The 14,700-nt window shown below is 49.7% G+C and overlaps 2 protein-coding genes across 6 annotated transcripts; one reads left to right on the forward strand and one right to left on the reverse strand.

Annotated features, from left to right (window-relative positions):
• Nucleotides 1-2,759: 2,759 nt before the first annotated feature.
• Nucleotides 2,760-5,686, reverse strand: CLP1 (cleavage factor polyribonucleotide kinase subunit 1). 3 transcript variants are annotated; one of them, XM_090267520.1, is made up of 3 exons: nt 5,587-5,686; nt 4,264-4,891; nt 2,760-3,872 (listed from the first exon to the last, which is right to left on the reverse strand). In XM_090267520.1, exons 2-3 carry the CDS (start codon nt 4,867-4,869, stop codon nt 3,201-3,203), a joined length of 1,278 nt encoding a protein of 425 aa, XP_090123646.1. In that variant the 5' UTR covers nt 4,870-4,891; nt 5,587-5,686; the 3' UTR covers nt 2,760-3,200. The 3 variants fall into 3 exon arrangements, with proteins under 3 accessions (XP_090123646.1, XP_090123648.1, XP_090123647.1); XM_090267522.1 differs by having other exon boundaries at nt 5,582-5,686; XM_090267521.1 differs by having other exon boundaries at nt 5,522-5,686.
• A 4,120-nt stretch (nt 5,687-9,806) lies between these two features.
• On the forward strand, nt 9,807-14,120 carry YPEL4 (yippee like 4). 3 transcript variants are annotated; one of them, XM_090261067.1, is made up of 5 exons: nt 9,807-10,063; nt 12,015-12,350; nt 12,504-12,547; nt 12,882-12,990; nt 13,165-14,120. In XM_090261067.1, the coding sequence occupies exons 1-5, from the start codon at nt 10,049-10,051 to the stop codon at nt 13,252-13,254; spliced, it is 594 nt and encodes a 197-aa protein (XP_090117193.1). In that variant the 5' UTR covers nt 9,807-10,048; the 3' UTR covers nt 13,255-14,120. The 3 variants fall into 3 exon arrangements, with proteins under 3 accessions (XP_090117193.1, XP_090117187.1, XP_090117200.1); XM_090261061.1 differs by lacking the exon at nt 9,807-10,063 and adding an exon at nt 10,184-11,932; XM_090261074.1 differs by lacking the exon at nt 9,807-10,063 and adding an exon at nt 10,190-11,932 and having other exon boundaries at nt 12,015-12,341.
• The last annotated feature ends 580 nt before the right edge of the window (nt 14,121-14,700 follow it).

The raw sequence follows: 14,700 nt of genomic DNA on the forward strand, positions 1-14,700 counted from the left end.
TATCCCAAGGTTTAGAGATTCCAATTTCTTGTCCAGTGTTCCTTAGGATCATGCAAGATATTTCTTGGAAAGGATTTTTAATAAAACAAGGTTTAAACTGCCAGCCACTTCTGAAAAGTATTGCACAGGAAAATCTAGGCTAAAACAATGAGCTATCCAGACCACCAACCTTCAAATAAATTACTGTGTATATCAAGAAATACCTTTTAGTTTTTCTAGTGTACTTTATACTTTTTCAAATCCTCTTCATTTGTATTTCCCCATGCCTAGAGATGGCAAACCACAGGATCACTTCTTAGTTCAACTCACTAGTAAATAAACAGGCAGACAAGAACAAAATGCTACCCTTGGGTTTAGACTCAATTAGAGAAAAATGACCTGTTGCACCGACCGCCTCTTTGTGTTTAAATACTGCTGCCTTCCCTCCTGTCCTTATCAAATATCTCTGCTTATGTTAAAGGACAGTTTGTACCCTTGTACTCTGGATCCCATTCCCTTCATTCCTTTATTTTCTTCGGAATTTTTTCTTTAATGTTTTATTTGAAAAATGAAAAACATACAGAAAAAATACGATAGTGTCAAGAACATACCATGCCGATCATTAAATTCCCTCTCTCTCAAGTCTGTTATGCTGAGGGACATTCTATCTAAAAAACTAACAACTCTCCCTGGACTCCATATCCCACCACTCCCTTTCTTAGAAAAGCTTCTTAAAAGAGTTGTCTATTTGTTATCCCTATTTCTTCATTTTATATTATCTCAATATATATTTCAATAGGACTTTTACCCCCACCATTCCAAGTGTAGTCTTCACTCTTCAAGGGTAATACTGACATCCACGCTCCCAGATCCATAGTCAAAAGTCTCCTTTGCTAGCTCCCATTATACGTCGCCTCTTACGTTTGGAGTGCCCTGAAAGTTCATCTTTGCCTTCTGATTTCCAGTCTTTAAGTAACTTCATCCAATATCACTGCTTTAAATGCCTTCAATAGGCCAATAGCTCCCATGAACCTTCAGCCTTAACCCCCCAGATTCATGTTTCCAGCTGTTATGTGACCATCTCCAGATGGACAAGTAATAGCTCAGACTTAGTGCCAAAGTACAACGCAATATTCCCTTATCCCTTCCCTGAATTTCCCCAATCCCATGGCCAATTCAGTTGCTCAAGTAAAAAATGTAGGAATCATCTCTGATTCCATTTACATTTCCTCACTGCTCCCATCGGCAACTCCTATCAACGTTACATCCAAACTATCCCAAGGCAATCTACTCACCAACTCCACTTCTGCTGCCTTACTCTAATTCTCCATTGATTCTCACATTTAAACTTAGGAGAAACTTGCATCTACTCTTGCTTCCTTTTTTATTTACTTATTTTAGGGAGGGAGGGGTAGAGGGAGAGAAATATCAATTTGTTGTTCCATTTTTTTTATGCATTCATTGGTTGATTCTTATATGTGCCCTGACTGGGGATCCCAACCTTGCCATATTGGGACACTAACCAGCTGAGCTACCCAGCCAGAGCTACTCTTGCCTCTTTAATCCATTTCCCACACAGCAGTGATCTTTTCAAAATGTAAATTAGATCATGTCATTCCTGTTGACCTGCTATTGTTTGCATGTTTGTGTCCCCAAAATTCATATATTGCAATCCTAATCCCCAAAGATGACAGTGTTAGGAGGTGGGGCCTCTCAGAGGTACTTATGTCATGAATAAAGAGCCCCCATAGAGCTCCCTTGCCCCTTCCACTACATAAGGACACAGCCAGAAGTTGGCAGTTAGCAACCTGGAAGAGAGGTTTCTGATGTTTATAAGCTACCCAGTCTAAAATATCTGTTATAGCATCCCTAAGGGACTAGGATACACCCCCTCACCCAGTCTTTCCCACTGCCCTGGGATTACAAAAGCCCTACATTATCTTTGCTGCTCTTTCCCACCTCAAGTTTTACCACGCTCCCCTTGACTCAAGCACTCCAGCCATGTAGGTCCTCCTTCACCAAACACATTGTTTTCCTTTCTTGCATTTTTACACTGTTTCCTCTACCAGGAAGATTTTGGCCAAATTTTACACAGTCATTCAGGTCTTAACTCAGGAGAGGCCCTTCCTGCCCACCCACTCTAAAGGAGCCTCTCAGTCACTGTCCTGTATTACCCAATTTTAAGTCCCTGAATAGCACTTTCCTTTTTTGTGTGTTTGTTCTATAATATAAGCTCCACAAGACTTTTTCTTGTCCTCCATCTATAATGGTCCCTAACAAATAGTAGGTGCTCAATAAACACTTGTGGGAAGGATGAACACATGAAGGGCATCACAAACTTATTCAATAATAAAAGTCCAAAGTAGGAACACCAATCATTTGCAAGAGATCTGAGAATGGGCTGTCCTGGCATCTTACCACCTGAAAGCTCAATTTACACTTCGACTTAGGTTCTGATTCCAAGCAAATAGACAACTGGAAAGATAGTTGCAGCTGGGAGAAAATGCCTACCTCTGGAAAGTGATTAGATCTGAAGTCTCACCCCAAGTTTATCACCAGCTTCTTTGGTTCCTCATAGTTACCTCTGCACTGAGAACAGATTTAGCATCTATTTACCTAAGTGCAGAGGAAAGGGGAACTATCATAAAAATTCACTTGCTTGGCTTACAAGTGGGCTCTTGGTTTTCCTCTTTTCTAACTATTTAGCAATCTCATTCCAATAATGCTTCTATAATTCTTAGAGGAAAAAACAAAATTGAAAAAAATTATACCAACATCTGTGATATGGCAAAAATATTTATTAAAATAATTTTTTTCCAAATTTGAACTTTATTGTAAGGAGTCCTAAAACACTTTTTCATCTTGGATAAATGAGATAACAAATACTGCATACAGAATATGAAACAATGGTTTAAAAAATAAACTCCTAAAAATTAGTCCACATAGTAGCACAGTGAAAGAAATAGGAACCTCCAGGGCCTTACACAATTTGAAGTGGCACCTTAGGTAATCTAAAGAACCAATTATACTCTTACAGTTTTCCTTTTGGTTCAAGATTAGAAGATTTAGGTTACCATCACCTGTTTTAAGAGGTAGAATTATATTTTTTTACTAGTCCACCATTTACTGGTCAGCCTGGCCTTAAGACTCTCACACTTCAGCCCATCTGCCTTTGGTGATGGCCAGATCTCCAGGCCCCAGGCAGCAAGGCTTCCTGAATTCTATTTAAGATCCATGAACCGGATATCCATGATGAGAAGGAAGTTCTTAGGCAGTGGGCGGGGGGCTGGAGAGAGAACAGTAAACACCTGATGCTCCACGTCCACACTGGTCACTACAATGAAACCAGCCACACTGGTCTCAGAAAGGTTCTCCTCCGTGCCTTCAGCAGTGCTAACACTCAGGAGGTGGTGTACCATATCTCGGCCAGGGGTGACAGGTACTAGCTTGAGCTGATTGTCCTCCTGAGACATGCCCAAAGGCAAACAAGAGTCTGGGATAGTGGGTGCCCCAACTTTGTAGATTTTCACATCTGAAAATTTGACATTGAAGGCATGGGGATAAAAACAGCCCCGGAATCCATAGAAATACTCACGGATCCGCTCATCCCTACATTCTCGCCGGAAGTCCTTGGAGCGCTCAACCACACCCCCTGATTTAGGGAGCAGCACGGTGCGTACAAAGTGGGGCAGGTCCCGTTTCAGTTCATTGTACAATCGTTCTTGATCTAGAACCACAACCACGTCCACCTCAAAGGCTGAGGCTGCATGCACCAGGGCATGGTAACCAGAGCCCTTGACCCAGCCACAGGTGTTAATGACACAGCCGCTCACAGAGGCCCTTCGGTTCACTTCACACCTCTGGTTGAACACATCTGCTAAACGAGATGTAATCTGCAAAAGACAATCAAAATGAGGAAAAACACACAAAAACAAACAAACCTTTAGCTGTTTTGTCCCTGTTTGGAATAAGTAGTATTAAGTACAAGAAAAACATTTTTAATCGCTGTGGCTTTGACCCCATAATATGGGTTTAATTTTTATGTTGCTTCTTCTCTCTGTCTCCTAAGTGGAAATTTAATAAATAACGTAATAGGTCCAACAGAAACATTTAACAACCTGAGGTTGACTTACATTTGAAATTTTTTTTCCGAAATCATGTAGCAATATCAGCTGAGCAGGAGCCAAGGGATGGCTCTAGACAGTTTTAACTAGCAAACTTCTGCACAGCTTCCTACGCTGCTAGCAACCCTACCCTCCATCCCACCTTGGCTCCGGCTCTGACCTTGTTATAAAGCTTGATGTTGGTGCCAGGAGTAGTGGAGCCAAAATGATACACCAGCGGGGCCTGGATGGAGAATCCCTCTTCAACGTCTGCTGGCCGCTCAATGTAGAGGGCCCCCATGGTACCAGGGATAGACACGGAGCCCTGGCCCACATCCAGCTCCACGTAAGTGGGGCGGCGGCCCAAACGCACGGCATAGTTGAGCAATAGACGGCACACCGTGGACTTGCCCACATCAGTGGGGCCCACGACCATCACCCGGGGGCCTCGCTCCTCTTCCTTCTCCGCCTGCCTCCGCATCTGCTCCAAAGCTGTATGGGTGTTGAGGTAAAGCAACATAGGGGTGTCCTTGGAGACATAAGCCACCTCGGTGCGGCCACTCAGCTGCACAGAACAGCCATGCCACGTGAAAACAGCCACCTTGGCACCAGCATCAAAGGTGAATTTCTTGTTTCGGGTCAGTTCGGTGCCAAAGATTTCTGCCATGCCAGCCAGCAGCTCCAACTGAACTGACTGAGATGCTTCCACCTCAAAGCGAAGTTCCGTTTCTCGCTCTAGTTCAAATTTAGTCGTTGGCTTCTTGTCATCATTGGCCTCCTCGCCCATTTCTTCTGTGTAGCTGCTGTGCCTAGGACACAAATTAAATATCAGATCTAAACACAAGTTAGAACTCTGTTCCAAATCCTCCAACGGATGTTTTCCCTGACCCTGCTTTTTCTCCTTACCTCTGATCACCATCTGTCTACCCCCACTAAGGCTGGGCATTTTTGTCTGCCGCTGTATCTCTAGTACTTAGAACAGGCCTTGATAACCCACAGGCACCCCCATAAACACACGGAATAAGTGACTCAGACATTAGAATAAAATTATCTACAGAATACTTGATTACATCGCCTCATCGCTCCCTTTATCACTCTACTAGAATACGCCAAGACTCGAGAAGGCAAAGGACGCCCACTCCCCAACCGTCTTAAGTCAACGAGAAGCGGCGTCTGCAATCCGAGGCCAAGCCAGGAAACATTTCAAGGCCCCGCTCAGCAACGACTAGGCGTGTCCTTAGACAAATCCCTTAACCTCTGAACCTCTTCCTCAGATGTCAACGGGGGGCACTCACACTTCCTCACACCAAGTGCCGTTCTGGGGATCAGAAGGGGCTGTTGGAGGAAAACATCACTTCGTAAACTAGAAAACACCGACAAACACGAGTTATTTCCTAGAGCAGACCGCAGCTCTAAGTCCGGCATTGGACCCAGCCTACCTAGACACGAAGTCCGCCCAGGTCCCAAGGAGGCGACGGTTGCTTTCCTCAGCTTATTACCTCACCTGCAGAGCCAGGATCCCCAGGTGGTAAACCGAAAAGCCCTCCCAGGCAGGACCCAGGCCCAACCGCAGCCGCTCTCGTCCAGACACACGCCGGAAACAAGGGCAGATCCGCGCATGCGCAGTGGGGGCGAGGGGGCTCGCGCGCTGCCCCTTGGGATATGTAGTTGTGGGAGGACAGCCATGAGCAGTTGAGCTCACGTAGCCGCTCGGCCTTCTGGGAGGTGTAATTAAAGGACTGATTGTGACGCCGAAGGTGGGAGAGGTGGGGGTGGTCATCGTTCGCCAAGCCTACTGGACCCAGTAATCGTGGAGGGCACGCCCCCGCGCGGGGCGGACCCCGGCCAGAGGCCAGGGGTTGCCTAGGCTCACCTGGTACCCTAGCAGGGGAGGGGCGGCAGCAACGGAGGGAGAGTCCCTATCCAGGTCTCACGATAACCTGCTTGCCTGGACTATAAACCAGGGCGTAAGGAAATTAGCAAACCCAAAACACGAGAAGAGACCTAGTGGTAGGGAAAGGGGGGCTGGGGGGGGGGGGGAACAGCCTGTCAGAGGCCCACCTTAGCTCTCATCCCCTGCCTGACCAGTGCTTGGCAGCTAGAGGGCGTTAAAAAATTTTTTTTAATTTATCAATTTTGGAGAGAGAGAGGAAGGGAGAGAGAAACATCTATTTATTGTTCCAGTTATTTGTGCATTCCCTGGTTGCTTCTTAAATGATCCCTGACCAAAGAGTGAACCCACAACCTTGGCATATGGGGACAACGCTCTAACCAACGGAGCCAAAGCCAGGACAAAAATTAAAAAAAAAAAAAAAAAAAAAAAAAAAAAAACATTAGAAGGATAAGAATTCAGGAATTTCTTCCAGTTCTTCTGTAAGTCAGTCGGTCATTACCCAACAACGTATCTCTTATTGAGCAGGGAGTGTTGTTGAGGACTCTTTCCTTCCCTGAATCCCTGACAGTTACACAAAATCAATCATTGACCCTGCAGGCAACAGGTTGAGCCACATCTGTAAGCCTCTTGTCACGAGCTTGGGCGTTGGAATCTTGCATTCTTTGCTGTGCCACTTGCTCACTGTGTGAATTTGGGCAAATGACAGGCTTACTCTCTCTGACACCCAGTTTCTTGTCTGTAAAACAGGGATAATAACAGTACCCAACCTCTTCAAGTCATTTTGAAGATTGAATGGTATGATACACATAAAGTACTAAGCATGATGCCTGTAATTCATAGAAAGCATCTGATGTTAGCTTTTAAGTTGTTATTACAGTTTCAGGAGGGGAAACTATAATAATGCCATTCATTTTTACAGGGGTTTACGTTTTTTTTTCAAAGCCCTTTCAGGTATCTTTCACAGCCATTCTGTAAAGTCCATTTTATTATCTCCTGACGAGGAAGAAGAGATAGGTGAAGCAACTAGCCCAAGCTAGATCTCAAATCCAGGCTTTTGGAGTCTGAGTCCAGTTATTATAATAATAGCAAACACATTTGTAGTGCCAGGTACTGTCCTCTGGGCTCTACAGGTGGAAATTCATTTAATCCTCACAAGAAGCCTGCAAAGTACACACTGTCATTGTCATCCTCACTTTACAGATGAGTTCTTTTTCAGTCCAGCTCACACACGATTAATCCAGATTGAGAAACCTGGGAGGGTTTCCTGGGTTACCTTTCCCCCCCTGACCCTACCTTAGCACTCACTTTCTAAGAATGCCATTCTCACTTCTCACTTCTCAGTGTTTTCTTTGATGGTTTGCTTTATTTCATTCATTCACCATGCATGCATTAGTTCTTCAAACAACTATTAGGTACCCCCTAATCTTCCACCATTCTTCAAAAACTCCATGTCTGTCATCCATTCGCAAAATTTCTCCCCAGCTGAGCTCATCCTCTCCCGTTTCCCTGCATTCTACTCCAAGGTCGGTTTCTTCGCCCACACGCTCTCTCCCTTGAGGCAATTTCTTCCAATTATCTGAAGGTCATCTTTATTTGGATATGGTATAGCTATCTAAAGCTGAATTTAGGGAGAACCCACCCCGCCCCCTTTAGACTGCTCTCTCTTCTGCTTCTTAAACACAGAGTCAGAGCACAACTTTTCGAGCGTCTGTGCGTGCCCCCACGCTCCTTTCTTCCTTTCCTCAAGCCCTCCTGTCATCTGCGCCTCTCCCCCAAATAACCCTGTCCTCAGGCGTCTTTTCCAATCTCCTCTCCAGCTAAATCCTTGATCGTTATCTTCTGGAGTTAAAGTGATACCCTTTCTTGCTTCCAAACTTTCAATCCCTGCCCTAAATGCTACTCACCGCCCCCCCCACACACACATTCCCACTGTTTTCCTCGGAAAAATGGTTCCTCCTCGCATTCCTCCTGCACTTTTTTTCCCTTTCTCATTAGCTGCCCCCTTTAGACTGCTCTCTAGACAAGAACACTTCCCTCTTCTATCTTTACCAAGGTCACCCTCTCAACGTCAAACCTGTGGTATTATCACTCAAGATAGCCACATTATGCGTTCAGAATTTACTTTAAACCCCAGAATCTTTTGATTACACATTCAGAATTCCTTTCTTCATACCCAGCTGGCCATGCCTCCCATTACATTTCCCTACCTTAACTTTCCCCCCTCCTTATGTATGAAAAAAAAAAAAACCACCTACAGGCAGTTCTTTCTGTAAGTCCCTACCTTTGTCACACTTCATGTTCTGAATGTTAACCTGTTAGAATTTTTTTTTTTTAAGCTTATAGGATGTGTTCTGTGACCACATACTTTAATGAGGTGAACAGGGCAGCACTCCATGAGAAATATTCTGAGTCAAATGAAGTATAACTGGAATTTGATAGGAAGATGTAAGTTCTGAATAAGACACAAATTTGACACATGTCTCTTGAGCTATCTGAATTTTTAATAGTAAACCCTCTTTGGGTTTCAGGATATTAAGTCGAGAGCAGTGTTTTGAAATAACAGCAACTACTGTTTACTAAGTGCCTATCAGGTGCCAGGCACTTTATTGCACGTCTCCATGAGGTAAATACTGGCTTCATTTAGCAAGTGTGGGAAAACAGGACACAAAGCATCAGTAACTTGCCCACTGGTTGCCAGCGAGTATATTGGCAGATCTGCATTGCCAACTCAGGTCTCTGAGACCAAAGCCAGACACTTGTGTAAAGATGCAACTCGTCTGCTGATTTGGGAGCATCGGCTCTGTGCTAGGCATTGCAGACCTGGGATGCACAGAGGAGATGCCCAGAGGACCTGCCTTAGAAAGTTTACCGCCCAGAAGAGAACTTTATGTAATGTAGGTGTCTCCATTCATAAAGCACAAGGAATTTGGAGGTAGTTGATAAGAGGCTCCTGCTTGTGAGATGTTATATTTGGTCTATGACTCCTTCAGGGGTATTACACTGAGGTTTTGAGGCTTAGAAGTGCCCAGTACAAGCTTGGGGGCACAACTTGCCCTATGTGACCATTACTATGTCTTTCTTTTCTCTGCGTCAGGCTGGGGCCAGAACTGAAATGGGAACTGTTATCATCTTGAATGCGTGCACGCACCTGACTCTCTGCATCTATCTCACCGCCCCCCACCTTGCCTCCATCCCTGCCACCCGTACTCCATCCTTGCCCAGCCCTGTCCTACCCCCACCCCCGCCCAGGTTCCACCTCCTTAGCCACACTGCCTTCCTCCTGAGCTGCCACTTTCCTCTTTCGCACCCCTCCCAGTCCTGCCCCTCAGTTCCCACCCCTGCCTTATCCCCCCAGCCCCATCCCTCAATGCCTGCCCCTTCCCTCCCTCCCGCCCCGCCTCCTGTGTCTCCCAGCCCTGCTCTGACGTGGGAGGTGAGGGGGGTGGGGGGGTGGATGACTCACAGTGTTATGATGCAGTTCCACAACACACGGCTACATTCACCCACAGACCGAGGTACAGACGAGAGACAACCTCTGGCCCCCCCAGCAGCTGGCCAGCTTTGCAACCTCAGTCCTGAGCCCTTAACTCCCCTCCCCCATCCCCATCCCCTTCCCAGTTGAAGGAGCGGAAGGAGAAGAGAGAAGAGTGAGCAGAGAGATTGAGAGAGAGAGAGAGAGAGAGAGATAGCCGGAGATCTCTGGAGCAGACCTCAAGGTGAGGGGGCAGCCCTTCTCCAAACGAATTTTTTCCCCTTTGCAAATTCCTCCTCCTGCTGCGCCGTTGCTTTCTCCCCTTTGCAAAAGCATTATTCATCCACCCTTTGTCCTCCCTTCCCCCTCCCTGCTGCCTCTGCTCCTCTCTCAGCTCCTCCATCCCTCCTCCAAGCTCTGACCGTTCCCCACACTTATCTCCCGGCAACTTTGGCTGCAGCATCAGGCATCACTGTTTATTGTTTTACTGCTGGTGCAGACCCCCCAAAGCCCGCCCTGGGAGCTGGCTGCGCTGCTAATGATTTTGGACCATACCATGCCGAGAATGCCAGTCCAGAGGGGGCCGAAGCCTCAGAGCAGATGAGGAAATCCATTGTGAGGAGATGGCCCCCCTCCCTTATCCTCCCCCCCCCCAAAGGCATGGAATTCGCACCTGGTTCCTGGAACCTCTGCCTGGGAGCCTCTGCTGTCGGTGATGGTTGCTCAGCACCGCCCCCCCCCCAGCCCTCCCTCTCCCCTGCCTCCCACGGTCCAGCCCTGGCTCACTTGGGGAACATCCTTTCCCCAGCACTCTCTTGCCTTTGTTTTTTTTCCCATCATTTGCCCAACTTGCTTCTCCCTGTGATCTGAGATGAAGAAATGACCCCTACTCCCCCTGTGAGTGATTCTCTGGCCTTCTGTTCAGCCTCTGCTTGGCTTGATGGGGAAGCAGGGGAGAGAGAGGGAGAGAGGCGTGCCAGACGGAGGCTGGGAAGGAGGCTGAGCAGGGGCCTCGCCGGCCCCCCTGAGCCCTTGAAGGTGTGCTAGGTGCAGCGACACAGGGCACGGCAGGCAAAGTTGGAGGCAGACCTATGAAGTGGACACTGACCAGTGCTGGGCTGGTGAGGAGGGCCCGTTTCCTGTGGCCGGATCCCAATGTCACCCTGAACTCAGCCCAAGGTGTCTTTCTGGGGACCAGCCAGAGGGACAATACCCAAAACTGAAATTGGTCTCTGTCGGGGGTTTTGTGGAGAGACTGCTGAGCGGCCCAGGAAGGACTGGAACAGCTGGGGCACTAGCGGCCACCGCAGAGGACAGGATGACAGCCTGTCAGCGCTGCTTTGCTTCATGGCCTTTCATTGCCAGAGCACCCAGCTGGCACCTCTGAACCAGACTTGGGCTAAACCACCCACAATGGGCCTGAAGGCCCCATGAAGAAGGCAGCACCTCACCTGCTTATCAGAGCCAACAGAGGACACCTCCCTTCTTATCCTCTGCCTCCAGCACCCTCGGCCACTTGGGGGCTGGAGTTTGGACAGATGTCAACATCTTCAAGACTCCTAATCAGAACCCAGCAATTATTTTATCTTCTGTCACCCACAGGGGCACTGCTGTTTTGTCCTTGCCACTGGGAGAAGGTGGAAACATTCTCTACCTTTGGTCCCAAAGCAGTTTTTGAAAATTCAAGTGCCCCTTTAGGGCACTGCCCCCACACTACACCACCCAGCTCAGCTCAGCCCAGGAGTGCTGCCCTCCCTGTGGGCCCCATTCTCCACTGATTCCTGCTGTCAGACCTGCCTGGAGGAGAGTTTCTCTCCCACAGCTGGGGGCCTAAGTCCCTGAGTGAGAGCTAAGGCGACAGTACAGAGCAGTAGAAATAAAGTAAGGGGCTCAGAGGCTGAGAAGACAGCCAGATACTGTTTCTGGGCCAAAAGGAGCGGGCCAAGGGGCAGGATTGGTCTTGGGTACAGGAGACATCCATGAAGCTCTAGTTCCCAGGGAACAGGCAGGCCCCCAGCCCTAGGAGAGGGCTGAAGCAGGGTGTGTGCACCTGGCGGCCTGCTCGCCTTCCAGCCCGTCTTCCCCTCCTGCCACACAGAATGTATGAAGGACCAGTTGCTGTCAATAGAGGCGATGCAATAGAAAAACTGTCAGGCATCCCCAGCTTTTAAAAGGCTTTGAGCCCTAGAACCTATCAGATCTGCGGGAGGCAGATCCTCACGGAAGAACCGAAATCAAGGAGAGCGCTGGCACACGACATTGCTCCCATGGCAGCGTGGAGCCAGCAGGCTGCTCCCAGTGGAAATGGTGGAGGCGGTTTCTGCCCGGGGTGGGGAGAGGGAGACACCGCCCCCCCTCCCCCAGCTAAGGCACCCAAGACCTGGAGCTGCATCCAGGCTTGCCAGAGCTGATGGGGCTCCAGGGGACCGGGATGCTCAGAGCGCCTGAACGCTGGGTTCATGGGGAATGCGGGGCAGGGGCGAGGTGAGCACCGTGTTCTCGATTCCCTCCGATGGGGCTCCGCATGAGGTCACGGCTCTCCTGACTCACCTTCCCATCTCCCCAGGTGACTTCCATTTCTACCTGGTTCACGTCTGGGGGGGGGCCCTGGCCGGGCAGCCCCCCTACATTTCTCCTGCCCCGAAACACGGCTCTAGCCAACCTGCTCCGCTGCTTCACCTGCGACCGCCTGTGTGGGGGCTGCACCGCGCCAGCCCCTCCAGCCCGCCAGGGCATCGTCCTGCAGCCAGTCATGCCCAGCTGTGACCCTGGCCCAGACCCTGCCTGCCTCCCCACCAAGACGTTCCGTAGCTACCTGCCCCGCTGCCACCGCACCTACAGCTGCGTCCACTGCCGAGCACACCTGGCCAAACACGATGAGCTTATTTCCAAGGTACGTCAGGTGAGGGCCCGCCACTCCCCGCCTCTCCTCTCCCTACCAGGCTTGAACTCACCTGGGGTGAGGAAGGCAGCCTGCCCGCCCTCCTCTGTCCCCTGGGGATTCAGGCAGTGGGGCCAGGCCACCCAGTAGTCACTGTCTGTCTTGTCTCCACAGTCCTTCCAAGGGAGCCATGGCCGAGCCTACCTGTTTAACTCCGTGTGAGTCCCCCCCCCCTTCCTGCGTGAGTGTGCGTGTGTGAGTGCATCCTTTTCCTCTGTGGAGAATGAGGGTGAGCCCTGGGACAGTGGCCTCGCATCCCCTCTTGCAAATGGTTTCAGAAACTCAGACTGCAGTTCTCTTGGGAGTCTGGGCGGAACTGGAATCCCACTTTGGAGAAGGCCTGGGCACTAGCCATAAAGGGGTGGGTTGCTGAAGGCAGGGGCTCCAGTTGGGCGGGTGAGGTTCCCCAGATGAAAGCTCCTTTGGGCTGTTTGGGGGCTGGACTGACAGAGCGACCCCACTGGATGCTGGGTCCTTTGTTTCCTGAGACAGGGTCAACGTGGGCTGTGGGCCAGCGGAGCAGCGCCTTCTGCTCACAGGGCTCCACTCGGTAGCTGATATTTTCTGTGAGAGCTGCAAAACCACTCTGGGCTGGAAATATGTAAGTACCAGGGGAAAGGCACCTTCCAAAGTGGGCAGCCTCCATGGCCCTCCAAGCCCCCGTGGGGAGGTCTGGATGGAGGGGGCGTGGGACTTTAGGGGAAGGGGTCATACAGGAAGTAGGAAGGCCTGAGGGGGGCTGCTTGGTCCACATTCACTGCTTCCTTTCCACCAGGAGCAAGCCTTTGAGACAAGCCAGAAGTACAAGGAGGGAAAGTACATTATTGAAATGTCACACATGGTGAAGGACAACGGCTGGGACTGAGGGGCTCAGGCAGGCAGTGCCCTTCCTCCGCATGCCCCATCCTCCCACCGCTGTCCCCTGGCCCTGCCAAGAGTCCATACCAGCATGAGTACTGCCCCACCCCTGGGGGGAACCCGGGTCCCACCAACCCCTTTCCCCCTCCACCTCATCATTCCCAGGCCTCTTTGGAAGAGGGGTCTGGGGTGCCCCAGGGGTGTTCAAAGCTCAGGAGTGGGCAGCAGTCAGGGAGAAACTGAACTGGGGGAAAGGGATGGTTGTGGGTCCTCCTAGTCCTAGGGTCCTATAAAAGGGGGCAACGACAGGGCATGCACTCAGGCAGAGAACCATGGGAGGAACCAGTCTGTGCTCCTTTTCCAGTGACCACAGGACAGCTTTGTGTCAGGGGGCTGGTATATTCAGGGCCACAGAAGCGCGAGAAAAGGCTTGGGGCGGGGTGAAATTTTGGCCTCAGACACAGGGAAATACCAGTCTCTGAGGGTGAAGTATCCCACCCCATTAGGATTCTGGGGGTGGAAGGAAAAAAATCTCAAATCCCAGGCCCTGGGAAATAAAGGAATCACGGGGGTTCCCATTTTCACTCCACTTGTTTGTCTTGGCACTAAGGAGGCACTTTCCAGTATCTAACCTTGGCCACTGTGTGGGGTGGGGACAGCCCCCCACCCCCAGCTGGCTGTTTCCGGAGCAAAGTCTCTTGGGCACTCCCCGAGGCCCAGCCACTGCTCCCTGGGACCCAGTCCCTTGGAGGGGAGGTGGGAAATCAGTGCCACGGGGGCCAGGCTTCCTTGTGGCTGCCACCAGCGAACGAAACTTTTGTATGATAAAGTGTTTGGGTCTATTTTTAATAAAAAGGGGAAAAGCAGCTGTGAGGGGGCTGTCCTCTGACTTTTCTTCCTTGGGCAAGTACCAGTCACCTCCCCACTGTGCCTGTCCCTTCAAGCCACTAGAGGGCAGCAATTGCTTTGTCTGTGACAAAACCCAGCTCCAGCTTTTACCAGGGGATGGGTCTTCAGGTGAGGCTTTGCGTAGGAAGGTGGCTTTTGTGAGGTATTCCAGTTGGAGCATCTACAAGTTTGAGTCTAGTAGAGCCCTTCATGATGCATCCATTTTTGCCTGGACCCAGGATTTGGATTTCTGGAAGAGGCTCATCCCAGAACTAGAGTGTTCTTGGGTCCCATTGCCTTTGCACCTGATCTCTCTTGCTTTGCTCAGCTCATGGCCACACTTAAGGCCAAAAGGAAACTCGATCAGCCAAGGTCCTGCCATTGCAGATGATACAAAGTGGAACAAAACAACTCAAAATTGCAGCGTCAATGCAGCCAAGTGACCCAAGTGCAATTTTTGGCAGTGATGTGAAATTGCTATTGTCATTGGGTCACTGACAACTGCAGTGAGGACTGCACACATCATAAAAACCAGTCTTTGTCGGCTCGCTTGTTATTTCCAGAT

Source organism: Furipterus horrens, unplaced genomic scaffold, assembly GCF_987537825.1.
Source record: "Furipterus horrens unplaced genomic scaffold, mFurHor1.1.pri manual_scaffold_2, whole genome shotgun sequence".
Lineage (NCBI taxonomy): Eukaryota > Metazoa > Chordata > Mammalia > Chiroptera > Furipteridae > Furipterus > Furipterus horrens.